Source organism: Odocoileus virginianus, chromosome 27 (genome assembly GCF_023699985.2).
Source record: "Odocoileus virginianus isolate 20LAN1187 ecotype Illinois chromosome 27, Ovbor_1.2, whole genome shotgun sequence".
Lineage (NCBI taxonomy): Eukaryota > Metazoa > Chordata > Mammalia > Artiodactyla > Cervidae > Odocoileus > Odocoileus virginianus.
Genome location: NC_069700.1, coordinates 1,669,410 through 1,697,264, shown reverse-complemented (window position 1 = coordinate 1,697,264; position 27,855 = coordinate 1,669,410). Strand labels below are relative to the sequence as shown.

The 27,855-nt window shown below is 51.1% G+C and overlaps 1 protein-coding gene across 1 annotated transcript in view; it reads left to right on the top strand.

Annotated features, from left to right (window-relative positions):
• The window catches only part of F13A1 (coagulation factor XIII A chain), a 137,785-nt gene extending 110,319 nt beyond the window's left edge, over positions 1–27,466 (top strand). The window contains exons 12-15 of the mRNA XM_020873228.2: positions 4,157–4,444; positions 9,112–9,272; positions 20,595–20,731; positions 25,704–27,466. Coding sequence (XP_020728887.2) covers positions 4,157–4,444; positions 9,112–9,272; positions 20,595–20,731; positions 25,704–25,857 — 740 coding nt within the window. The 3' untranslated portion in view covers positions 25,858–27,466. The remainder of the gene's footprint in view (positions 1–4,156; positions 4,445–9,111; positions 9,273–20,594; positions 20,732–25,703) is intronic.
• The last annotated feature ends 389 nt before the right edge of the window (positions 27,467–27,855 follow it).

Sequence of the window (27,855 nt, the reverse complement as noted above, 5' to 3'; positions counted from 1 at the left end):
GGCGTCATCTCTGATATGTAGTAACTGACCAATAAAAGCCAGTTTCCACTATTACAAGTAATTCTGTTATCACTGCCCTGGCCTACTGTTAGCTTGGGCTGTGACAGTTTTCTGCTGGATGTCTGCTATAGTTTCCCAACCCCACCTTCTCTCCTTGCTCTCTCCTTCCCTCTGTCTATGCCATTGCCTCCAAAGCGACATGTTTAAAACATAAATCTCAGCCTGTAGCTGCTTAAAAGCCCTCACTGTCTTCTGTTGCCTCCAGAGTATTCCAACCATTGCTCGCCAAGCCTGTGCTAGCTGCCTTTGCGCCCCCTCGCCGCGCCTCCTGACCACACAGGGGCCAGAGCAGCAGGCAGGAGAGCTACCTAAGGTTCCTCCAGCAAGCCAGCTCCCACCTGCCTCCATGCCTTTGCTCTCGCAGGGGAGAGAAAAACCCCTCTGAGAAGCCGCCCCTGCCCCCGGGGGTGTCATGTTTCTGCCCCGTGACTCCCGAACTACACCCGAGTGTCTGACCCAGCATTCGTGATGACAGGCATGTTGTGAGCCCTCTTCATCCCCCCGTGTTCCTCACCTGAGCCTAGCATGGTGCCTGGACATCACAGGGGCACATCCAGCATGAGACGATCAAAGGAGTGGCGGCTCAGGCAGCACCTTCACAGGTGAGCCTAACTGGACATCCGATGTCCGCCACTGGACTATTCCTTGTCTGCTACAAAGATAGCAAGTTTGTCTCTGGATGAAGGCAAAGTGCTTCTCCAAACCCCAGTCCTCCAGAGCCTCTATACCAGGCTGGGTCCTAAGTCCTGGGGACGAGGAGCTTACCTCCTCCCGGGGGATGTCACAAAGTGACAAGTACTGGGAAAAGGAAAGAAGACCAGGTCATGTTAGTGAGAGACGAGAGGACCAGGGTCATGGAAGTCGGGGGGCACCCTGAGAAGCTGACATTTGAGCTAAGATCCAAGTGACGAGAAGAGACTTCGTCAGACATAAAGGGGACTCTCATGACACCCAGGTCACGAGAAGGTGGTTTTGACCTTGGTTCTGAGCCACAGAGGAGCTGTGGGAAATGTGATCTGGCTTTAGATCCTTCCCTCAGCCCCACATTCATGGCCCTGCCTTGTGTGCGCCATCAGAGCACAGAACAGAACTGCAGAGAGCGGGCGTTCTGCCAAATTGGGGAGGCCCTGTGGTTCCTGCCTCTTACCTGGGCCTGCGCTTCCTGGCAACCCCAGCCAGCCTCGCTGCTCACGGGGACGAGCTGGTCCCCAGAAAGAAGCCAGGGCTTCCTCCATCTGTGACCCACAGTGAAGTCCCTCCTGGTGCCAGAAGCTTCCACTGCCCCTCCCCCACTCGGTCGGCTCAGCCTTTCCCAGTGGAGGGACCTCTCTGCCCATGACCATGTTCCCCCTGCTGGTGCCCGCCTCCTGCATTCTGCCTAAATGCATATTTGGTGCCCGTCCAAAGCGATAATCATTAATGCTCTCTGTCTTGGGGAGCTCTTTGCCAGATGCTTTCTGCTAAAATATTTCACTGCACTTTGCTTGTCACAGCCCCCCCCCCCACCTTTCCTTTAGAATTATCTCCCTCTTATCGATTGTAAACATGTGCCCTAGCCAATGCTTGTCCTGGACCAGTTATTTCTGGCTCATTCTTGCAGTCTTGACAAGCAGGGAAATTGCCAGCGCGCACACACACACACAAATACACATTCACTTGGTTGGCAACACCTGCTGGCATTTTCTCTGTCTCTGAAGGGTCCTGGAAGCTTCTCATTCTTATGCACGCCCTACCTCTAAACCACCTATCAACCCTGCCACACAAGGAAACCGACAGTAGTAATAGCGCCTGCTTGGCAGAGTCATTCTGAAGAGGAGACACCATACAACATACACCCCTCCACGACACTCGTCACAGTTGTCTCTGTTCAGCCACTAAGTCATGCCCGACTCTGTGTGACCCCACGGACTGCAGCATGCAGGCCTCCCTGTCCCGCACCATCTCCCGGAGCTTGCTCAAACTCACGTCCATTGAGTCAGTGACGCCATCCAACCATCTCATCCTCTGTCGTCCCCTTCTCCTCCCGCCTTCAATCTTTCCCAGCATCAGGGTCTTTTCCAATGAATAAGCTCTTCGCATCAGGTGGCCAAGGGGTTGGAGCTTCAGCTTCAGCATCAGTCCTTCCAGTGAATATTCAGGGTTGATTTCCTTTAGGATTGACTGGTTTGATCTCCTTGTAGTCCAAGGGACTTTCAAGAGTCTTCTCCAACACCACAGTTCAAAAGCATCAGTTCTTCAACACTCAGCTTCTTCATGGCCCAGCTCTCACATCCATACATGACTACTGGAAAAACCATAGCTTTGACTATATAGATCTTTGTTAGCAAAGTGCTGTCTCTGCTACCTGTCAGGGTTAGCTCTTAATGATAACTATTATCCTCATTGATTGACCTCTTCATCTCTGTTGCATTTCATTGTTAAGTAAAGTGGGAGAAAACAGCTTAAGAATTAATGTAACTATAAAACTCAGCATTTTTATTTCAAAGTGATTCTTCTTTTGCTAGCCACTGGCAGGACTGGGTTTTGTTTTGGGGGTTTTTAAGGTTTATATTATTTATTTATTTCCTGCATCTTCGTTGCTGCGCACAGGCTTTCTCTAGTTGCAGAGAGCAGGGGCTCCTCTCTTAGTTGTGGCTTCTCTTGTTCTAAGCGGAGGCTCTAGGCACATGGATTCAGCAGTCATGGCACGCAGGTGTCGTAGCTCCAAAGCCTGTGGAATCCTCCCGACTCAGGGATCGAACTCACGTCTTCTGCATTGGCAGGTGAATTCCCATCCACTGAGCCGCAGGGAAGCCCCAGGACAAGATTTTACAAGCCAAAGCGTTTGCCTCTTTCTCACATGTGCACTGAGATACATCCAGAGGAAGTCAGACAGTGAAGACTACTGAGGCGGGTCAGCCCAGCCTAGAGCCGTCAGCAGCAGGCTCTGAGCCCGGCTTGCACCTTCTCGGCTCCCCACGTGCGCAGAGCCACTTTCATTCTTCCACCTCTCACTTTCTTCCCATCTCTACCACCATCACCACTTTGGAAACCCTACTTAAGACATTTTCCTAAAAACAGCACCCACGTCTCAAACTCCCCCACTGGATACCAAAAGGTGTCCCTCAAAAAAGATGTGTTTGGTGTCAGATGAGTTTGGGAAACCTTGTGTAAAAGTAAAGAATTCTCAAGACTTCCCTGGTGGTCCAGTGGGTTAAGACTTTGCCTTCCAATTCAGGGGTGAGGGTTCGATCCTTGGTCGGGGAGCTGAAATCTCACATGCTTCCGAGCTAAAAATCAAAACATAAAACAGAAGCAATATTGTAACAAGACTTTAAAAGGGGTCCACATAAGAAAAAATAGCCTTAAAACAAAAGTAATCAAGCCTCCCCAGGGTTGGGCTCCATCTCAGAACCTTGGCCAGGCCAGTGAATGCTGTGGACACCCAGGAGACACCACAGCGTAGTGGGGACTGGAACTCTGAGCCTTCTGCGGGGGAGGCTTGTTCTCACCGAGCTGAGTGCAGGGGCCGGGTGCTACTTGGGGAGCATGACCTCTGCACCCCGCTGGAGGCACGTGACAACGGAGAAAGGAGAGCGGGGCGGGGCGGCATCGGCCAGGCGGCAGGTCAGCGGGAGCTCGTGAGACAGGCCCAGGCGGAAGGAGACATGAGGAGACGGGTCTCGCCGGCTAGACCCACGAATGGGAGAAAACTCACGTTGTAGACGGTGAAGGCCAAGGTTGAACTCCTCCAGCGGCGTAGCTAGGAATCTGGGAGGGGAGCAAATAGATTCCGCAGTGTGAGAGAGTTAGGCTTTGTCTGCTCTGCCTGATGAGCCCTGAAACAGTGGCCGTGGAAAAACAGCCCCGTAGAGTAAGCTCTGTAGCAGCCCCTGTTCAGATAGATGGAACCCAGCAGCGCGGGCAGGTTGACTCTCTGGGAACTTGATTTTGCAGAATTCATAACAGGAGGATGAAGATCCCCATAAAGGGAAGCCGGGTGGCTTGCAGAGGCAACCCAGCAAGTCCAACACATGCCCCTGCAGCCCTCTGTTCATTAGGGTGACTCTCTGGGGTGGCTGGCGTTCCTTTGTCCTCAACTCTGCACCTCTCCTAGGTCAAGAAGAAGAGAGGCTGGCCCTGGAAACCGCCCTCATGTATGGGGCGAAAAAGGCCCTCAAAACAGAGGGCGTCCTCAAATCGAGGTCTGACGTGCACATGAACTTCGAAGTGGAGAACGCCGTGCTGGGCAGAGACCTCAAGGTCGTCATCACCTTCCGGAACAACGGCTCCACCCGCTACACTGTCGCAGCCTATCTCTCCGGCAACATCAGCTTCTACACCGGGGTCTCCAAGGCGGAATTCAAGAGCGAGACATTCGACGTGACCCTGGAGCCCTTGTCCTGTAAGTTGACGAGGGGTCTGCTTCCTCCAGGATGTGGGAAGAACACTGCACACATCACTAGGTTGTTGATGCACCCCCCCCCCACCCCCCCGCCACACACACACACACACACACCTTTGTTTAGGGCCTACGAGTCCAGATAATATTTTGTGCTGGTGACACAGCAGAGTTGTTCTTGGAGTTGATGGTCTCCTGGAGGAAAGATGGGGGCTGGACACAAAACAGTCAAACAAGCGAATATATGTGGTTCTGTGTGGAATAGGAAAATATGAGGCAGGGTAAGGAAGACAAGAAGTGCTGGTGAGGTGCAGGGTGATCAGGGAAAACCTCTCTGACAGGGTGGCATTTAACAGAAACCTAACAGAAGGGAAAGAATGAGCTTTCCAGCCAGGGAAAAAAAAAAAGAGCGAAGGCCCTGAGCCCAGGGCCTGTGTGATGTGTTCGTAAGCAGCAAGGGGACCAGGATCAGGAACAAGGGCGTCAAGAGGATGGGGGGTGCCGACCCAGTAAAAACTCAGAGGACTCTGTGAGGACTTCGGTTTTGATTCCAGTGACCTGCAGGGCCACTGGAGGGTTTTGAGCAGAAGCATGCCCTGGTCCGACGTGGGTTTGAAAGACCACTCTGGCTGCTGTGTTGAGAACAGACCATGGGGGCCGTGGAGCTGAGCTTTCAGAGTAGTTATGACGCTCTTGCAATAGTTCCAAGAGAGACGGTGAGTGGGTGAGCGAGGCGCTGAGAGCTGTCCGGCCTGGGCGTGTTCTGAAGGCCGAGCTCTCGGGACTGGCTGACCGGTTGGGTGTGTGACATGAGAGGAGGCTGTGGAGGAAACTATAAACAAGATAATATGTATGGAAGGTTTCCCAATGGTAGGCTGTCAGTACGTGCTGACTTCCAATATGTCCACGCTTCGGGAAACTGAGACCAGAAAAGGTGAGCTGGCATGTTCAAGGCCACACATGGCGGTCAGAAGTAAAGTGGGTACCGGAAGCCTCATGACATTCAGGCAGGGATGGGGAACCACCTCCAGGCATCCTTGGGCCCTAAGGGGGCTACTTCCTGTTCTCGGGTCCCACGGCCCCTCAGTCCCCTGGACAAGGACCTGTACCCCGTCCTCCTCTGACCACTAGAGTCCCACCTCAGTCTTCTTCCCCTCCTCTCCCTGACCAGCAAAAGCATGAGCTCACCTGAGTAGCGGACTAGAATGGCCTGATACCTTAGCCGTCTCAGTCATCCACCCCAGGACGTGGAGCCCGACTCAATATCAACGCAGCTCCCACCACTCAGCCCACCCCAGGCTTGTCCTGAATAACTTGAAGGGAGTCGGAGACTGTTTTTTGCTTTACCCTGCAAGCAGGTGGCACTAACTGCATGCAATAAGCTGCCCATTGCAACTGAAAATACATCGCAATGTATTTGCAAAAAGCCACAGGATCCTAGACCTTGATCAAGCAGGTCAGGGTGCAGTCTATTGTCGGAGGGTCTATTGCAGAGAAAGTTTTCCAAGTAAAACAGGAGCCATGTTTTCCAGATTGATGATTAAAGGAGATGTGTGAGCTAGAATCAGCTGGGAAGATTTGAATAACTTAAACCTTTCAGTATCTGCAAGGGTGCTATGCCTTCCACTCGGCTATATTTAGTTTTCTTTGCATTTTTGAAAAAGAGACGAGGCAGCCCCTGTCTGTGTCTCCCTTGGCTTTCCCCAGACACCATCAATGGTACTGGCAGGATCCCAGCTCCACCACTCAGAGAATGAAAACCCATTCTTCTTTCTGTTGCCACATTTAATAAACTTTATCTAGAACAATTTCTTGTGCAGTGGCAAAACACAGCACTTACATAATGTGCTATTTTAGGAGCCTGTTCTCTGGGGCTCAGAAACAGAGCCCAGCTCCTTCAGTGCTAAGATTTAGAGGATATTCCACCTTAGAGAATAAAGAGACCCGAGGCCAACAGGATCAAGGCAGAGTCGGTCTCTGTAAAGTTGTCAGGCACGTCTCAGCAGCCTAGACATCCCGGTGGTCCAACGCGGCCCTCTAGAAATACCAGAGGGTGTCCATTATTATTATTACGGGAGGCTGCCAGAGGCGAAATGCATGTTGAAGGCCTCTCACTTTGCCGCCCCATCTGACCCCAACTGGCCAAGTGGAAACAGGTCACACATGCTCATCTGAGATTGTCTCCAATTGAAGGACAGAGTTTCAGTCTTCTGGACAAGTCACTGCTCTGGGGGCCATGGGGGGAGCAGAGTCCATGCTCAGACGCAAAGAAGGCAGTAGGTGTGCGTCACCCAAAAAGGCAGAATCGAGGGTCAAAGTCAAGGCAAGTTCATGGATTCAAAAGGCGGCCCTCAGAAGGATGGGACTGCTCCAGGAAGCAGGCTGAGTTGTTGAGTGCTTCTCCAGGGCAGGCCAGTGCCTTCTAATAACTCTGTGTAGCCGTGGCTGACTCTCAGCCCGGGCACTGGGCCCTTTCAGGCCTGACCGTTGTTAGGGGACTGTTGGGTGCGTGGTAGGATGTTCAGCAGCAGATATGGGCTTCCTGGTGCTCAGATGGTAAAGAACCCACCTGCCAATGCAGCAGACACAGGCTCGATCCCTGGGTCAGGAAGATCCCCTAAAGAAGGGCATGACAACCCACTCCAGTGTTCTCACCTGGGAAGTCCCAGGGACAGAGGAGCCTGGCAGGCTACAGTCTGTGGGGCCACAAAGAGTTGGACGCTGAACATGAGCAGCTAAGCACCTGGCCTCTACCCAGGAGATACCAGCATCCCCCTCCCAGCAGTGAGAACCTAAAAGGTCTCTAGTCATTATCAAACATTCCCTGGGGGCAAAACGCGCCCCCCATACACACACCATTGACAACCACTAGTCCAGGATGACCATCCTTCCTGTTTCACCAGGAACTGCATGTGTTCTGGGGACAGGACTTTCAGTTTCAAAACTGAGACCATCCAAGTCCACTCAAGTCTGCCCTAACACCACCCCATCTCCTGCTAGAATGCCCTCTGGGACTTCAGGAGCCTTTCAGCCTTGAATATGCATCATCTCATCATTGTATTCAAATGTAGATTCTGAATCCCTAGATGCGGATGGTGCTGACAGCCTGTATCTGCAACCAGCTCCCAGGCCACAGGGCTCCTGCTGGTCTGCAGGCCTTAGCAGAGCTGCAGGGACCTGGGTTGGGAGGGCTCAACCTTCCGCTGAACTGAGGTTCTTAGAGGGCTGATTCCAGAGGGTGAAGGGCCCCTTGGTTGTCGAGCAGTGCTTCTCAGGCCCGCTGTACATAAGGGTCGGCTACAAAACTGTCAAACAAGGCCTAGACCCCAAACCTCCAAGATTCTGATTGAGTTGGTCTGGGGCGGGATACAGCAGGGTAGGTTCTTAGATGTCCCCCAGTGACCGCGAGGTGAGCCAAGACCGGGAGGTCCCAGTGCCCAGCCCTCCATTCAGAGACCTTGAAGCAGCTGGTAGGCACAGCCTGGCGCTCCATCGCCTGGGCACCCGCAAGGCAGAAGGTCTCCCTGTGCCCCGATCGGTGCTCACCCCACACAGCTTTCCAGCCCCGGGTCCAGTTCACCCACTCACAATGAGGGGCCAACGTGAACATGCACATTATATATACTAGAGACACGCACACATATCCATAATGTAGACATGCACATGTAACACTCTGCACTTAACCGCTTTGGGAATTGTTTCCTTGGACAACTTCCACTGAAGGAGGGATCTCTGGCCAAAAGCAGGCACTGAGCAGGGCGCCGTGGCGGAGACACTCAACTCCATGCAGGGGGTGGAGGCGTGAGCCCCCGTCCCCTCTGCCCAGGCGCGGGCTCGGCCTGCAGGAGAGTGGCCCTTCGCCCTCTGGAATCCTGCGCTCTGGAAAACGAGAGTGAGAGGAAATGGGCAGGGCGGCCAGACAGAAGCCCACCGCGGCGGTCAGAGCCGCAGGATGGAAGCCCCCTCCTCAGCCCAGATGGTGAGCAGAGGGGAGCCGGGACCACTCCCCACCGTCCAGATGAAGATGCCATGCCCGCGGCTTGCCCCAAGTTCTCACGTCAGTGACTTCAGAAAACAAGTGTTTGGCACAGAGGTCTTTTAAGTTGCAGATAGCAGAGGGGGTGGGAAATGGGTTTCAACCTCTTCTTTCTCTTAAATAGAAAAATCAGATTGGAACGGTAAGAGTTGGAGAAAAAGCGTGATGCCAAGGAAACAAGGAAAAGGTCCAAGCAGTCGGCAGCTGCGCTGATGCGCGGCCGGTGGCCACCCTGACACGTGGCTTATCTCAGGAGGGCACCGGGGCCATGGGCATCCCCGCCCCCACCTGCTGTCTCGGGGCTGTTTGCGCACAGGTCCAAGCAGCCACAGCTAAAGCCTTCCGGTCCTTGATTTCAAACCTCGCTGTCATGTTGCGTTTTATTAATACAAGAGCAAATGCACTGCTGGGAAAATGGGACACATTTCCTCTAGGAAGACTTGACTGAGTGTTCCATTTCCAGCACGTTCTTTACCCCAGAAGCCAGAGTGCTTCTTGTCCCTGCTGGACGCTGTGTTCCACTCGCCCGCCCCTGGTGGAGGCTGTGCCAACGGGGAGAAGACGGGGCCCTTGGGGGAGCAGGAGCATCTCCTCCCAGGTTCCCACTCTGCGGGTCTGTGTTTCTTCTCTCCAGTCAAGAGAGAGGAGGTGCTGATCGGCGCGGGCGAGTACATGGGCCAGCTGGTGGAGCAGGCCTTCCTGCACTTCTTTGTCACGGCTCGAGTCAACGAGACCAGGGACGTTCTGGCCAAGCAGAAGTCCATCGCTCTGACGGTCCCCAAGGTCATCATCAAGGTCAGTTGTAGTCTCTCAGCCGAGGAGAAAGGCGAGGTTGCTGATGAGGCCCCCGGCCTTCATACTTGTGAATGTGTGTGTGTGTGAATGTGTGTCTTGAGTCCTGCTCTCCCTGCAAAGAAAAGGAACTAGGATCCTCCTGTTCTTTGAAAGAAGTGAACCGCCCTATAAATAGATGTGCACATATAACACTTTTCCTCTCCTCTCCAGATTTAAATATATAGATGTGGCTGCAGATATAAATATAACCTGTGGGTATAAACACACTTGTGGAGGAAGATGGAGATGTGTAAATGGTACAGAGAGAACTCAGTGTCTCCAGAATCAAGTGGGTCAGGCATGGCCTCAGACGGCAGCCGCCGGGGTCCCTTCCCACCTGTCCTGCTGTCCATGGAGTGCTCACTGTGTACAGTAGAATGCAGAGACCAAGATGTCAGCCTGACAACCATGACTTTTCGTGTGTGATGTACCTGGCAACCGCCAGCCAGAGGTAGCACAGAGGATGGCAACATACAGCTCCCTAGGAAGTTCCCTCACGTCTTTTCCAGTCAATTACTCTGTCCCCCATCACCAGGACAACCACTCTCCTGACTTTTCCACGTATTGCCTGTTTGGCTAGTAGTTCATTTTTTTAAAAATAATTTTTAATTTAGCTCATAGTCCCTTCTTTTATTTTTATTTATTTTATGTATGTGTGGTTTCTGCCTTGCCACATGGCATGTGGGATCCTAGTTCAAGCCCACAGCTCCTGCATTGGAAGTGCAGAGTCTCAACCACTGGACCACCAAGGAAGTCCTAACCAGTAGCTGTAACACTGCCTCTCCATTTTCCCCATTTAACGTCTGTCTCAGCAGAAACCTCTGCCCAGATGACTTAAAGGCACTTGGCAGAGGAGTGCTGGGCACAGGTGGGAAGAGAAACAAATATGGCAGCCTGCTTGTTCCCACCTCTCAGGAGCATCAGCAGCCTCAGCAGCCCCATCCCGGAGACCCATCCCGCCCTGGGAGCGGACGCCCAGGCCTCTAGCAGGGTCCTTGGGCGTGACATCTCGTGTCAGCCTTGTCCAGGGCTTGGAGACCTTCCTGAGCAATTAAGCGTGATGAGCACAAATCCAGGTACATTCCTCTGATGTGGTGGATAATCACAGGTTTAGAGTCACCCGGATTTTAAAGCCTCTAGAGGGGGCAGGCAGGGAGGGGCTGGCAGTGCCTGGGGAGGGGCAATGAAGCCCCGTGTCTTACGAATTCGTGCTCTGAGTCACTTGTAAAGCTGGTCCCTGTTGTGCAATGCTCAGAATGGCAGCCTTGCCTGAGTCCAGGCCCCGTGTATGGTAATCCATCCGAAGGCTACCCCACAGTGGGTGCCACCAGGCCGAAACTTGGGCCCCTGGAGGCAGAGAACCCTGGACCCTCCTTTTCTAGAAAGGCTGGAATCCTGACACCTCCTGGGTTCTTTCACCTCAGCCCCTTCTGGGCCCATCACAGCAGCATCCCACAAGAGGCCTTAAGAGACAGAACAGAAGTGAGGGCTGCAGGCCCTGCAGAGAATATCCAAAATGGGGGGGGTGGTGCTGCGGTTCCTCCAGAGGTGCCGTCACTCTCTTAAGAGCGTAAACTCAGGGTTGCGTTGACCAGGGCCCTGCTCACCAGGAACGGGGCACACCCCTCCTGGCAAGCTCTCCCAGAGGCCACACGGTCCCCTGCAGACCCCTCCCAGGGGTCGGGGAGGCCTCCCTTTCCGCTGATGTTCAGGACTCCACCTCTGAACCTTGCCCACCAGAGGCAAGGCCCACTTGCTCACCTAATTAGGTGCCGGCAGCTTGTCCCCGTAAAGGGCTCAGGAGAGAGACTTCCCAGATGGGAAGTGCTCAAACCGCAGCACAAAATAGAATTTAATTGCACTGCTGATAATAAACTGGATGTATAAAGGAAACTGATAGCTTTCATCTCTTAGACATTATTAATTGAAGGATTATTGGTGAGTCGTCTTCCGAGTGTATTTAGACGGCAGTTCAATTCCCCAGGGGCAGAACCCAAATAAATCCCCTCTCCTCCAGCTCAAGTGATCTGGGCCGGGACAGTATACTTGGCCAAGAGCTGCAGGGGGGCTTGTTCTTATTTTTGCTTTGTCTTTCATCTCTATAAGCACATCAGGAATGTAGTTCTTAGAGGAAATTTATTTAGAGGTAGGACTTCCCTGGTGGCTCAGTGGTGAAGAATCCACCTGCCAATGCAGGAGTTACAGGTTCAGTCCCTGGAAGATCCCCTGGAGGAGGGCATGGCAACCCACTCCAGTACTCTTGCCTGGAGAATCCCACGGACAGAGGAGCCTGGAGAGCTACAGTCCACAGCGTCGCAGAGAGTCGGACATGACTGAGTGACTGAACGGCAACAGGGCCGCTTGGCTAGACTCAAGCAGGAGAGAGAAAGCAAGCCTAGCCTCCGTTCAGGAGTGTTCAGGAAAGGAGGCAGGAGCGTGATCACGTACACGGTCCCCTAACCACGAACCTCACTGACCACATCAGCCCCGAGGATGAGCTCAGTGGGAGCAGGGGAAGAGGCGCTCCTGGGTGTCCCTGAGCTGTGAGAGGCCCTGACTGCAGAAATGGGCTGCCTGGCTGGGGTCCCAGAGCCTCTTTCCTTTCTCCTTTCTCTTGAAGCCTGTGCCCAGAGCTCTGTCTCCTGGGCACCCCGGCTCAGCCTCGGGGCTGGAGCTGCCTGAGGGCGAGTTTGCAGCTGTTCTTGCCCACCCCCTCCTCTCTGGAGCAAATAGAGACCAACCAGGACCACGATGGGGCCCATCAAGTCAACCAAAGCACTCAGGCCAGTGGACACGTCCTTGCCGCCCAAGAACCCCATCTCCCGTGTGACTACATCTCGCACGTCTCCTGTGACCACAGAGATGGGAACTGGGTTAAATCGTGCTCCCAGTTAAATATTCCCTGCACCCGCCACGCGTGAGTCACAGTGTGTGAGCCTCATATGGAAAACGGCAGGGGAGACAGTCATTAAACTTTAATGAGCGCATATCTCTTTTCCCAGGCTATCAAAATATTTTGATGAGAAAAGTATAGTTTATTAAAATCGGATGTAGAATTTTTCTCTGCCTTCCCATGTGTTGACTGTTGTAAGAGGCTTTAAGTCAGGAAAAGATTCTTCAGCATTTTGATGGTTGAAGTCAAAGTAGCTCAGTTATGTCCAACTCTTTGTGACCCCATGGACTATACAGTCCAGGGAATTCTCCAGGCCAGAACATGGAGTGGGGAGCCTTTCCCTTCTCCGGGGGATCTTCCCAACCCAGGGATCGAACTCAGGTCTCCCGCATTGCAGGCAGATTCTCTACCAGCTAAGCCACCAGGAAAGCCCTGATGATTCTGATGGTTAATGAAGGGCTGTTTTGGGGAGGAGGGGGCAACACAGGGAGCTTGGCTGGCCTGCAGAGTGGAGGCTGGTGCGAGGGAGTCGTGGTGTGGGACCTGGAGCTCCGTGCCGGGGGCTTCCCCCCAGGCTCAGAGAAGGGTCCCAGGTCCGTGTCCTCACCCAGGTAAGCCAGAGCAAGAACACCTTTTGCAGAGAAGCCCCAGAGCACAGGGGCTTGGATGGCCGGGCGCCCTGAGCTCATCAGCCCGCCTGGGCAGCTTTGGGTCATTTCCTCAACACCTCAGATACAGAATGGCCCAGTAACATTGCTGGCCTTGTGGGCTGCTGGGAGGGATAATGGAAATGATTCTCACAAAGAGCTGAATACGGTACCTCTGTCACGGTAAGTACACAGTGGGGTGGCCAGTGGTAAAGGACCCACCTACTGAAGTCGGAGACGGAGGTTTGACCCCTGGGTCAGGAAGACCCCCTGCAGGAGGAAATGGCAACCCACTCCAGTAGTCTTGCCTGGGAAATCCCATGGACAGAGGAGCTTGGCAGGCTACAGTCCATGGGGTCGCAAAGAGTCGGGCATGACTGAGCAGCTGGTCATTCCTTCTCAGATGGAGACCAGCATCCATCAGCTTCCATCACTCAGGAGCAGACGCCAAGTTCCCTGTCCTCCTCCCTCTCTCTCTCTCTCTCTCTCTCTCTCTCTTACATCTTCTCTCTGAATTTCCCTGCCCAGTCATTTGCAAAGTGAACAACACACTCATAACTGTGGCTTCACTGACTCAACGGACCTGAGCTTCAGCAAATCCAGGAGATAGTGAAGGACAGAGGAGCCTGGCATGCTGCAGTCCATGGGGTCTCCAAGAGGAGGACACGACTGAGCGACTGAACAGCAATCCTAATACTAGCCCCATTATTAATCGTGATCATATATAAAACACAGCATTGTTGGGGACTGAACGAGTGCTGTTTCTGACAGCTCAGCCCAGCCCAGGACCTGGTGGCAGCCGGCGAGAGTCCGCTCCCTCCCCGCCCCATACTCTCTGTGCTGGGATCCCACGCAGAGAAGTGCTCCAGGCAGCAGGGCCCACGGGCCTAAAGGGAAGGTAACGCTCACCTGGTGGCATCAGACCAAGCCCTGGGTGTTGAGCATGAGTGTTGCTCCCTGTGGGGCCCTCCTGAGAGGGAGGCCCGTCCCGAAGAGCCTGGAGGAGACCTGGGGAGGGGGTTGGGCGAGGAGAGGCTGTCACATGTCTCAGACCTCCTACTAAGACCTCCTCTCAGCATCTGGGAACCGAACCCCTCCCAGTGGCATTGAAAACAGCTCGGGTTCCATCGCCTCTTTGGGACCATCTCGTAGGAGCGTCCTGCAGCCGCTGTAGAACATCCTTAAACCCCAGCGGAACCCGTTTCCTCCTGTGAATGAGGAAGGCGTTTGCCAGGGAGAGGGGCTCTGTCTCCTACGGAGCCCAGAAGCTGGGGGCTGGCTGCACGCCCAGATGGCTCCTGAATCTCTTGCCTTCCCTTAAGAATCCCTGCGTTCCCCCCTGGGCCCACCGCTCACCGGAGGTCACCTGTAGCATCCTCCTTGCCCGCCTCCTGCTGCTGCTCCGGGAAGCCCCGATTGTAACCAGAGAAGAGCCAGGCGGGCCTGGAGGCCGTGGTGGCTGCTGGGGTCGACGCCCCAAATCCCAGTTCATAACCTTTATCCAAACTGGGGAGCCCCCTGAGGACTGACGAGTGTCCCCCGGGTGCTGGACAGCCCCCAGGCAAATTGTGAGACTTAATTGCGGTTTCACTTTGTTCTTGTGCAAACTCAAATACCTGGAAATTTCCATTGAGGCAAAAAAAAAAAAAGAAGAGAACAAAACTCTGAGCTCTAATTATTCCCAACCCCAAACCCTAAACCATCTCCCCTCCCAGCCTCCCACGGTTTCTCCGCGACTCTGTCGGTAGCGTCCCGCTCACCAGGAGGCAGCCCCGCCGCACCCACGGCCCTGCAGCGGGCGGCGGGGCGGGCTTCCCCGCGTCTCTTTGGAGGGCGCCGGTGGGAGCTGCCGGCTTCTCTCCCGTGTGCGTCTCGGCTTCCGCCCCTGAGAACCCAAACCCACGTCACTGCCCACGGGGGAACGTGCGGATGAGAAAGTTCTCCTGGTCACGCTGGCAGCGCGGTCTCCCTTTGAACCTCCACAACGTTTGGAGTCAACAAAGGCCGTGCCTCGGATGCTCTGCCACACACGGTATCACGCACAATTCTCCCGGGAACCTCCCAAGACACTGACGCCCAGAGAGGTCAAGTCACCGGCCTGAGGACACAGAGCAGCGGCGCTGGCCTTCAGGTGCTGGGGGCAGCCCGCCTTCCCCTCAGCTTGCCCGCCGTGGTCGCCGTCCTCGTCTCATCCCCGGCAGGGGTCTCCTCAACACTGCCCTGAACCCCCTGTCGAGAGAAATCAAAGTCCGCCTGAGGGGCTCCGAGCTGGTGAAGCCCAGATCAATATTCTGATTGATCAACATTCTGATCAGTATTCTGGGACCCGGGAGGGTCCAGGCCAGCCGTGGCTTCACCGGCTCAGGTAGCTGAGTCTCGCTCCATCCTCTGCCCGTCCCGGAGGCTCAGGCAGTCGGCTCCCCGCGCCAGGAGCGCGCACCCCGAGGGCTCCACCGAGGTGCGCCTCTCCACCTCCCTCTCGGCGTAGGTTCGAGAAGGAAGGGGAGAGCCGCGGGTAACTGGGGAGCCTCCAACGTGTTCTCTCCGCATTCCTGCTCGCTGCTTTCTGTTCTTAAGAACAAACGCACGGGCAAAGAAGAACATTGAGGATAGCCAATCCCGTCTACCTCGTCATACGATCAACGCTGCGCTTGAGCTACTAGTTCTTCTTTGAAATGAGAACTCTGTCTTCACCCCACTTAGAGAAGACTGTTATCGTCAAGTAAGACAGCTGTGTCAGAGCCCCGGCGTTACCTTGCCACGTTTGACTCTGGCATTGAAATCCGATTCTTCCCCCGTAAAGTCAGAAAGGAGTTGAGTTGTACACATGTTTTCAAATTTAGTTCAGAATCAAGTTGTAATCACCGAGCTCCACTGGTCGTTCAGTGACGGCACAAGCTAATACTGCAAATGACTCTTCAGTGGGTTTCAGGAAATAGACTCCTTTCAGCGAAAAAGGAACTTACTATTTTTGCCTCTCTGCTGTCAGAGATGACAGGGTGTGCAGCGTTTAAAGATGAATGCCCTGGAGTCAGGAAGACCTAGATTCCTATCTGGATCCTGCCGATGTCCAGGGTCTGTAACGTGGGCATGTTGTTTGTCTTCGATGTTTTCATTTGACGTCAGTAGAATGAGGATGATGTTACTGCCCACCACCAAGTCCATAGAGGATCAGCCAAGATAAAGTGGGTGAAACGGTGAGCAGGGCGCCTGCATCACTGTGCGACGATGCACGTGACGTGAGTCGCTGTCATGGTCGTTACTGGTCAGAGTTGGTGCAGAGGGCACGAGGCAGGGACTCTGGCACCAGACCGTCTGCAGTCTCCCTTCCCCCATTTATGGTGTGAACTGGACAGGTCTCTGCGCCTCACTTTCCTCATCCGTAAAGTGAATTCTCTGAGCATCTACTTCATAGGGTTGTGAGGATTAAATGAGTCAGTGTAAGTAAATCCCTTACATCAGCATTGTCCAGGAGGTAGTGGTGGTTTAGTCGCTCAGTCATGTCCGACTTGCGATCCCATGGGCAGAGGAGCCTGGCAGGCTACAGTCCGTGGGATTCTCCAGGCAAGAACACTGGAGTGGGTTGCCATTTCCTTCTCCAGGAGATCTTCCCAACCCAGGAATCGAACCCGGGTCTCCTGCATTGTAGGTGGATTCCTTACCAACTGAGCTACAAAGGAAGCCCAGTAGGATGTTCCCTAATTACCAGAATACCCTAAATATACACTGTTCAGTACGAGAGCTACTGGACACATGTAGGTGTTGAAGACTTGAACTGCGGCTAGGACAAATGGGGAACTGAGTTTTTACTTAATTTAATTTAAATTTATTTAAATAGCCCCATGGGGCTGGCAGATACTATCCTGGACGGTCTTGGAACCATGGCTGACTGTTGTAAAACCATTTGTATTATTTAGTTTATGCCAACTGAGCTGGGCTAGAGAGAAACAACCGTGGTGGTGTTGGTGAGTGTGATTCACAAACAAGCAACTGCTTACTACTGGTAGTGATAATGCTCCCCGTAGTAGGAGGAGGAAAAGGTTCATTTTCCAGTAATAAGTCATGGAATACATGACTGGCAGCACTTGAAAGAAGGACTGTGAGGTGAACTAATAAATCATGTGAATTATATTGACCACTAAGTTCATTCTTTGTCAAACTTTTTCCTTCATTTCAGTTTTTATTTTGAATATAGCGATATATATATTGTAAAGCATATACTCCATGGAAGAGATCTTGTGATCTTCTAAAATGTAGTTCTTTCCCAAAAGCCTGTGTGTGTGTGTGTATGTGTGTTAGTTACTTTCTTGTTTACCAAAGAATCAGAATATTGATCTTTATCATGAAAAAAAACAAACATGAACTCAGAATGTCAATATTGGTGAATGGTGTTTAAGTTGAAAAAGTACCATCTCTTATGTCAACATAAAAAATCAGAAATACTTTAAATGGAATATTGGGAAAAATCGGAGTGCAGAAGTGTTTGATGTCACTGAGGATGATGTATGTTTCATCCTGTCCCTTGGTCTAGGTGATGGCTGGCCGTCCCTATAGTTAATATACACTGCATGGTCCATTGTATAAACCAACACATACTGTGAAAATCCTATGTATGTTCTCCATTTTCCTCAAAAGGAGGAGGAGATATTGCCTAAGCAGAAGATGGTGATGTTGAATGTTGGGTGTTTACGTTCGGTTTGGTTTGAGTTTCTAAATTTCATTGTCTTCTTAGCAGTCAGGCCAAGGATGTTTAAATTCCAGGGGCAGGAGACAAATGTCAGAAAAGGGACGTTGAATCTTTGTTAATTGCAGAAGGAACACTCTGCCATCTGAGAAGGGCCCCTCCTTTCATCTCAGCCTGCTCCCTGCTCCCGTATCAGGGAAGGCTGAGAAGTACTTATTTATGTACCCCTCCAGCAGCTAATAACAGAGACCACATCTGGGAGCAAACTGATTAGGCATGATACATGAAATTATCTGAGAAGACTTCATATTCTAATCATACTCAGACTACTGCCCATCTCTGAAGGCCCAAACACTGGGCCAGTCTTTCAAATACTAAATCCCCCTGTCTCTGCCATCAGTCACCTGTGACCCACTTTCCACAGCCGAAGGATCTTCCCGTAGATCTAACTTCCCCGTATGTAAAGGGTCCTTAACCTGGAGACCACCAGGCCGCTGAGGGCCGTGGATAGACGTCCTGGCCTGTAATGACCCTCTAAAACCACATGCAGGGTGTGTATGCATCCTGCATTTGTCACTGTGTTTGTCTGCAGAAGGAAAGGTCAGTAGCTGCTATCAGCTTTTTTCTAAGGGGTTGTCCCTATAATTACAATAGCATGCCATGAAGAAAGCAGATGGCTCCAAAATATTTTTCCTCCAAAATCAAAGTGATCATAGCAAATGCTTTCGCCAGTAGTGTCTCTGAAGCAGTTCTACTTTCTTCAATTTAGACAGCTTTTGTAAATGTTATCTCTATCCTCTATTTTTAGAAACCAAAAAGTGTTCTGAGATTTTTTTTTCCCTTAGGAGAAATATGTTGGATGAACTTGAGAATTAAACCAAAGATTCTATGTAAAGTATTCCAATAATGCACTTTTATACATCCATCCCTTGTGTATCCATGGGGATTGACTCCAGGACTCCTGCAGGGACCAAAATCCATATCCACAGGTTCAGTATCCCGAGATTCAACCAGCTTTGCATCCTGCTGTGCGTGCCAGGTGAGGACACGCTGCTTGGCACACAATCCGTGCTTCATACGTGACTCCAGCTGCTGTTGTCATCACCATCATCCACGCCAGCTCCACCCCTGACTCCTCTTTCCAGCTCTCCACCCATCCCACCTTAAGGGGTGGAGATTTGAAAGTAATAACCATGGAGAATTGGCTGCACTTTTCATTTTTCTTTTAGATTATTTTTTAGTTATCAATGTGTCTTAAAGAGTAAAGTCATAAGGTTTTACCCTTCACCGTAGAGTCTCCCAGGTTCAATCCCTGGGTTGGGAACATCCCCTGGAGAAAGGAATGGCAACGCACTCCAGGATTCTTGACTGAGAATTCCATGGAGAGAGGAGCCTGGCGGGCTACAGTCCATGGGGTCACAGAAGAGTCGTACATGACGGAATGACTAATACTTTCACTATTACTACTCACTAGAGTCGATAAGGGAGAATCTTCTTCTTGGGGCAAAGTCCCTCCTTTTCCCCTCTGTTCTAGCCAGGCTCATTTCCATGTGACTTTTCCTATGTTGTGCGCTGCTTAAAGAAATAATGTAGTGTAGTGGCTGGGTTGCTACATGGAAAACTCAAGCAACCAATAAATTTCCTTTTTAAGCAGTCGATCTAATGTAGCACATGTTTACTGGGCACCAGCTAGATACTGGAGTTGAAAGTGGGCTAAAACACAGTGAATAAAGCAAAATACCCCAAGTTTTGCTAATCCAAGTGATGGAATTGAGCCTGTAATGTCTTGAGCCATGTATCGTGTTAGCTGCTTTATATGTATTGTCTCATCCTAGTCCTTTCCTAGGAGGGAAGAACTATTATTATTATCTTATTCCCAAGTAATTTAGAGTTTGCAGAGATCCATCCATTTGGCATACCAAGCCCCTAAACCAACAAATGATGTAGCTCCCTAGCCATTTTCTAGCACGTGGTGTCAGTGTTGGGAAGGCAGATAGTCCCAAGTGTGCAGTATTACACACCGTGAACATAGCGTAAGAACTAAAACAACACTGACAACACCCCTAATAATAGCATTTTACACAGATTACCCCATAGGAACGTCCGTCTTGTTTCAGAAAACTGAGTCTCAGAAAGGTTGAAAAGGTCACCCAAGATCTCACAGCCAGGAAGGCTTGAAGCTGTCGTTGAACTCTGGCCACTTTGCCACATACCCAACGCTTCTTCTTTTTTTTTTTTTAACTTTTTATTTTGTACTGACATGTAGCCAGTTAACAATGTTGTGATACTTTCAGGTGAATAGCGCAGGGACTCTCAGCCATACATGTGCATGGATCCATTTTTCCCCAAACTCCCCTCCCATCCCGGCCACCACATAGCATTGAGCAGAGTTCCCTGTGCTGTGCAGTGGGTCCTTGTTGGTCATTCATTTTGAATATAGCTGTGCATACATGTCTGGAACACACCCAGTACATCTGAGGCTTGTGATACACAAACTCACCCCAAACAGCCTTCATCCTCCCAGCCTCAGATGTCTGGACTGCGGAGGAAAAGTCTCTTTTTGCCTATTTTAGCATTCAGATTCCTCTTCTTCAATAGTGAGGACTCCCTCCTTGGATGTATTTCTTTCTCAAATACCTCCAGGAGCATTTTCTTCCTCTTGAACTCAGGGATCCCTCCCATCCTGGCAGGAGACCTGAACCCTTTCCAGGAGCAGAGTCCACCTGTCCACCCTGGCCGCGGAAAGCTGTTGCTGCCCCGAATGCACTTCCACCTCCTGCTGCCGGGAACAGCTGGTGGCCGAGGTTGTTAACCTGAACTCTAATTAGGGTGGTTTTCATAATGAGGAAAAGCCTGTGATTCTAATTAGCAATTTTCCGTCTTTCTCTCAACAAGTATCCCCCAGTCAAAGCAATATCCTCATCACATTGGTTCCTTTGCCAAAAAAGGGCCACGCTGTAAAACAGAAGGAAAAGCAAAGATGGGTAAAGATATAAGGGTACAGAAAGAGGCTTTGTGTGTGGCTAACACACTTCTTTCTCCTCCAACTCACTCCTCAGGTCCGTGGTGCTCAGGTCGTGGGTTCTGACATGGTGGTGACGGTTGAGTTCACCAATCCTTTAAATGAAACGCTGCGCAATGTCTGGATCCGCCTGGATGGTCCAGGAGTGACGAAACCCTTGAGGAAGATGTTCCGGTGAGCACTGGGGGGAGGTGGGGACGTGGGGTAGGATTGTGGGAAGTTCTGTCTCTCTCCGTCTTTTCTCAACTCACATCTAACCCCAGTGAACATGTCTGAGAAATTGCTACCTCCTTATTTACAAGTCTGTGGGGCTTGGGGTAAGAACGGCGTTGGTTTGACCAGCACTTCCATCATTCAATTCTTAAAACCACTCTAATGAGATAGGTACTATTATTAGCTCCCTTCGGCAGTGGAGGAATCTGAAGCTTTGAGAGACTGACTGGTTTGTCCCAAGTTGTGCAGTGTGTAGAAGTAAGCCTGCATCCAGGAATAGGCTGGCTGATTCCAGATCCCCAAAGTCAAGGGTTTTGCAAACTGCCTCCTCGTGTATTTATTCTGCTAGTCTTTACAGAGTACCCGCTATGAGTCAGGTGTCATGAGTGAGGACCCTGGCAGGAGTCCTTTCTTTCCAACCCTACTCGAAGATCTTAGCAATCCAAGCACTCTCTAGCACTGTTGCTTTCAGTAGAAAAAAAAGGTGACCCTAGGGAGTTCTGATGCCAGGAAAGACCCTGATGCTGGGAAAGACTGAAGGCACAAAGAGAAGGGGGCGGCAGAGGATGAGATGATTAGATGGCATCACCAACCCAATGGACATGAATCTGAGCAGACTCCAGGAGAGAGTGGAGGACAGAGGGGCCTGGCCTGCAGCAGTCCATGAGGTCACAAAGAGACACGACTTATCGACTGCACAACGGCAGAGAGTTCTGGACTTGGTTTCCTATTTAGGGGACCAACGAGCACCCCAGGCCCGTTGCTTGAAGGTCTGCTTTTGGCACACCTCGCACCATCAGACTGTGCCTACAGTTCTCAGCTTCTGTGACTTCTAGTGACAAAGAGTGTCACAGACAGGACAGCCCATTCCATGGTCGGGTAGTCCTACTGGCTAGAAAGCAATTCCACCTTTTAGCCCCACCAGTGGGCCTAAGTCTGTCACCTGGGCTGCACAGAGAAGGTGCATTTGTCTCCCACCTAATGGCTTGCAGATGTCTGCACACCGCTGTCTGATCTTCCCATGTCTTCCCTATTCCTTCCCGACTTCATTCCCCTCACCCCTAATGTGGTTTCAGCTCTCGCCCTCGCCCACATCCTCCAATTTGTCAGTGCTCCTCTTAAAGGGTGACACCCAGAATGGATCCCAATCTTGGAGGTTTATTACTTTCATTTCTACCGCAAATAAGTCCCCGTCAGCATCGATCAATCCAGCATATTTCCTGTGGGGTGACCTTCTAAGGCACGGAGAAAGAGGTGGAGGTATGCGGAAACTGCCTTATGACCCAGATATGTTAGGAATTTCCCCAGCACCCTTTGTGGCAGACTCTGAGTCTGTAAGGCAGGAGCAAGGCCCTCCTTTACCCTCTCTGAGATGTCTTTAAGACAATGTCCCCCCGAAGACTGCATTTCTGTCAAATCACAGCACTCACAGCTTTTGCATCTGAGCATTTAAGAGGGGCCTGATGCCGGTAGATGCGAGGAACAACAGAGAAAATAGTTTGAGTGCTTTAATAAAAAAAAAAAAAAAAAACACAAGCACAAAATATAACAACCTTTCTATGCTAATAGGGAAGCTGAAAAAAAAAAAAGGAATTAAATTAGAAATCAACTCCAGCTAGCGGAAGAGGTCAGAGGAGCGTGCCCCACTTTCGTCAGAAACGACAGTCTCGCTCACCCGTTCTTACACCTTCCCACTCGACTCAGATGTAAGAATCGCTCAGGCAAAGTGAAACACGTTTCTTCTTCAAAGCAGCCCCCTGCTGGAGCCAATTTTTCCTCCTCCAACAGTAACCCCACCAGCTTCCTCTGAGGTTACCAGAACCCCCTGCCACGTTGACGCCATGGCTGTGCAAGAATCCCACCTTGGTTTCAAGCCAGTGCAAGGAAGGAGGCACCCTGTGCTTTAGAGGAAAGGGCAACTCCCCACACTGAACACAGACCCACCTCTGGGGAGACACACGGCTCAGAGGTTGAGTGTCCAGGTGCACTAGGCGTCTCTGTGTGCTCACTCGTGTCCGACTCTTTGCAACCCCATGAACTGTGGCCCACCAAGCTCCTCTTCCATGGGATTCTCCAGGCAAGAATACTGGAGGGGGTCGCCAAGCCCTCCTCCAGGGGATCTTCCCAACCCAGGGCTCTAAATCCCTGTCTCCTGGGTCTCCTGGGTTGGCAGGCAGATTCTTTCTTCCTTCTGAGCCGCCTGGGAAGTTCAGATGCATTGCTTATGGTTAATACCTGACACTGGGGAAGGGTGAAGGGGGGTGAATTGGGGAAAGGATGGAGGAGGCCATTTCTTACATGGTGGATGCAAGGCAAATATTCCACCCACACTCTGCCTTAGGCTCCATCAGTAATCACTTCAACACACAGATCTATGGCACATCAGTAACAGAGCCCGGCCCTCAGTCTCTCATGGGGGTGCAGGTCCAGAAGGTGGATCTCTGCAAATCAAGGGAAGCTCTGTTCCTCAGAGACTGTCAGAAATTGGAAATGAGTTAACACAGTGAATGTTTTATGATCCAGGTTGGGCTTGGGACTTTAGGGAGACCACTGCTTTCCCTGTTTTCTCCTGATTCCTCCTCCTCACACCTTCACAAGCAAGACAGGAGCCAGCCAGCACCCATATCCATCTTATCAAACGACTAACACAGCTGTGTACCCTGTCCTGCGAAAACCTGATCAGAGTGGCAGGTCCGTGTAGCAACTTGGACTCTTCAAGTGCACTTCTTTGGGACCAACCGGAGCCCTTCACGAGGCTGTGTTCTCTTCTCAGTCAAGGGCGTGTCCACTGCACTCGGCCATGCACACCCCTGCCAGGGCCCTAGGCGGCAGGGAGTCTGGCGCTCCAAGCAGAGGCTCTGGTAGGTGGGTGCAGGTGAGCAGGGAACTGAGCGGGGAATAGGTGGTGTCCGTGGCCCACTTGGCACAGCCGACTCTCCTCTGAGATGAGTTACCTGCCTGCTCTGCCCATGCCTCCTGCTGCCATCCTCGCTGCTCAGAGGTGCTGCCCCCAGAGACCCACAGCCGTCGAGTTTCTGCTCTTGATAACTCCAGAACATCAAATAATTCATCTTCCAGGTGCATCTTTTTTTCTCTTTAAAAAATGACCAGGTTCAGAAAGTTATTTTAAGAGAAAAGTTCCCTGCTTTGCGCTGTTGTTTGAGATTTTGAGTCTCTCAAGTAGAACAGAGGGCCGGACATGTGGAGGACGAGCAGTTTGTTGTAATCATGATCCCCTAAGCCTGCCTGCGTTCAGGATGATAAATGGCCGGCACATCCTGATAGCTCAGCGCATTACTGAGGATCATTTATCACCACACCTATCCCTGGGAATACAGGGCTCTTCCAGCATTACTCCACTCACCCAGATGGGGAGATGATTCTTTTCTTTCTGCATGCATGCCTTTATCTATTGGAAAATGCATACTTCGACATGGATGTGTCTCTTTGTACATATCTTGGATGATACTCATGAGCGGGCATGGGTACATGGATGAATACCATTATGGGGGTGAGTTGATGAATTAGAGCAAATAATGAAGCCTCTTCAGCCTTCTTGCCTGGGAGATCCCATGAACAGAGGAGCCTGGCAGGCTACAGTCCGTGGGGTCTCAAAGAGCCTCACACGACTGAGCAACTAACATTCAACAATTCATTCAATGAAGTAGAGCTCGGGGGTCACAGTTTCTGTTTGAGGGGGTTACCTCCCTTCTGTGGCCCTCAGCCAGATCCCTAAACTGGACGGCTATTTCACAAAATGTCCCTGGGGGATCACTTGGGGGAAACAAAGGAAAAGAGGATGATTGGATCAGGGTTTGCTCTTGAGAAACAAATATCTAAAAACTTATATTCATATTGAAATGACTATTTAAATTAAGGACAGAGAACTGTTTCTCTGCACCCAGGCAGGAAGAACTTTCCTCAGTTATGTTACAGAGAGTTCAGGCAGATCAAACCATGAGCAAAGCTGACGGTAAATAATAAAGACAGTAATAATACAGCAGCAGCCGCATATATCTAACATGTGGCATTTAACCATATCTTGTCATCGTTCCAAGTGCAACACAACTACCAACTCGCTCACCCTCTCCACATCCTCTTCAGTATTTCATAGTGCCCACCTTTTACAGGTGCAGAAACCCATGGTGAGGTCAGTGTGTTTCAAAGCTTCGATCATAAAATCCATTTACCGAGTTGGAAAAATTCTCCCATATGTAGGCTATGTGTGTGCACTGGTCACATAATTTAGCTTCTTAGTAACTCAGTGAGATCATGTGTATAGCCACGTTTCTAAAGAACAAATGCCAAATTAATGGAGACACTGAGATTCCCAAAACCAGCGCCTAGAGCAGCCCCAGAAAGAGACGCCCCCAAGCCTCAGAGGCATTTCCCAGGTCACCGGCCTCAGATGACAAACACACAGCGGCAAGGCGCGTGGGCAGGTGACCCACGCTGGGTGACGCGGGGTCGTGAATAACAGGGCGGGCAGGGCGATGCTCCAGATCCCGGGCCTGAGCACAGGTCTGTCCCAAGGGGATTGGCCAGAACGGGTTAAGAGCATCAGGACCTCAATATAGGAAGCTGTGGATTCAGATAGAAGTCCGATCCCAGGAGGGCACTTGAGCCCACAAGAGCTGAGAGAGATCAGTCATGTCCATGAGGCTACCGTGGAGGCTGGGGGCTCTCGGCATGGACCACCTCCACCAGGAGGCAGGCTGATGCATCCAAGTGGAAGGAACTGTGCCCCATGGGGCTGCGGCTGACCGAGCCTCGGATAGGAGCCCTAACGGGTGGTGACTGGGAACCTGGCCCTTCTGTCTTCCAATCACCATCAACAGAGAGAAAGAGAGCCGGTGACCCAGACCATCACAGTGGGAAACGCGATCTGCCTCTCTGGGGCGTAAAACCTTTCCTGCCTCTTCCGTCCTTTCAGGGAGATCCGGCCCAAGTCCACCGTGCAGTGGGAAGAGCTGTGTCGGCCCTGGGTCTCCGGCCCCCGGAAGCTGATCGCCAGCCTGACCAGCGACTCCCTGCGGCACGTGTACGGCGAGCTGGACTTGCAGATTCAGAGACGACCTTCGATGTAGACGTACGGGGCTGAGCTGGACCCGGGCGCCTGGCCCCTTGTAGTCTAGGCTGAGGAAACTCTAATGCAAAAGTAGTCAGCTCTTGCTTTAACTTAGCTGTGAAGCCCTGGACAGGACTGGATAGGGTCCCAGAGTGGTGACGGCGTGTGTTTCAAAGACACACTTTTCAGTGTGGCTATTCACTGTGCAAGTTCGTTTTTAATCACCCCACCTTCCAAAGGATTCTGAGCATTAGCTTTAATTAAGCCCTAATTAGGCTCTCGGAGCTCATAAGAGTAAAAGTCATCATTTATCATCTCAAATGGCTGCAGCTGCAACATCAGAAGACTTCCCTTGCCTGGGGATTTGCTCAATACGTGGCCTCATGTAAAACAGGGCTTCTCATCCCCCTACCCAGTCTTTTGGGATCACATTCTCCCCAAGCGGGAGGGAAGGACATGATTTGGGCCCTAGAATTCTATTCCCCTTTCTTGGAATCAGGTTTTAGCCTCCGTATCAGAATATTTTTCCCCAGGAATTGAGCGCAGCATCATTTTTCTTCTTGGCAAAGCCAGGGAAAGGTCTTCCATCTTGCACCTGCGGCAAAGCGACCGCCTGCCAAATTTCACAGATTTACGTTGTGAGAAGAGGTGGCCCCATATTAACAAATTGCATTTGCGGGGAACTTAATCCCCGAAGAGGAGATAAGAAAGCAGGTGCAATACTCAGATCTATTAAATAATGTAGTTTTATAGTGCTTTTTATAGGAGGCGTCCCACCATGGCCCGAATGGGAGGAACCGATGGCCCTTTTTAACCTTTAACCCTTTGGGGGCTGTAGTATTAGAAATTAACCAGACCGACTTGGGACGGGGATGAGGAATTAACCTCCTTTATTAGTGATTATACGTCACCTATATCTCTGGAAGCATCTCCTTGGCACAATGACGCAGGTCCAGCTCCAGTTTTAGAGACAGAATAAACCCAATAAGTTGGAGAAGCTGGCAGGTTTAGTGACCAGATGTGTGGAAGGGCAGCCGCTATTTCTCTCATCCTTCACATCACCCATGTTGAGACCTCAGCTCGGCATGTAAGTACTAAAAGCGAATACGGGCTCCAGCCTGCAAACAGCCAGGGCTACTGTACATCCGATGACAGAGGACATGGTTATCATTGGGATTCGTCTCTAAGTTTCCAACAGGCAAGCGACCACATATTTATCCACAAGGCTGATTTTTTTTTGTCCAAATTACCAGATTGTTATGCCTAGAGTGTGATTTAGGTCAGTAAATTGTGATTCCTAGCAGAAGAAAGCAAAGATGAATAGTGAGATGGGATCAGAGGGAACACCAGAGTGGAATTATGTATGGTCTATCTAACCACATTTCTAGGCCTTTGAGATGGTTCCTGAACCTGCAGCACTGGAATCCATGAGGGTTAGCCAGACCCCTCCACAGACACCTCATACCTAACTCTACAAAGTAATCTCACAGCATTTGCCAAGGCTTCCAATACTCAGTTCTAAAATGAAATGCATTTTGCTGGACTGTTAAACTGGCTTACTATAGTATATTCTTATTAACTAGAATGTAATCAAAGCTTAAAATAAAGTTAATCTGGTTGCATCTGCATCTGTACGGAAGTGAAGGCTTTTGCTTTTCAGTACGACACCTACTAACCACAGCTGCTTGAGAAGCCAGCCTTCCTTGGCAGCAGGTGGCTCGCCCTGGAGAGTGAAACAGACATCTCTCCTTGAGGGAAAACAACTCAAATGGGTAGTGACGTTACAGCTAGCTTTCCTCACGGCTCTCTCTACGTTTTGTTAACCTCACTCAACTAAGGAGGAAGTTTGGTTCAAAACTAAGCTTCCAGAAACTTCAAAATCTCTGCAGACACTTTCTTCATGAGTAATCTCATGAATCATTGTGATGACTCAGTGGACAAGCCAGCATGAACACCTATCATGACGAACACCTTTTGTAGTCTTAGAACAGAGATGGAAACTATATGAAAAATATGT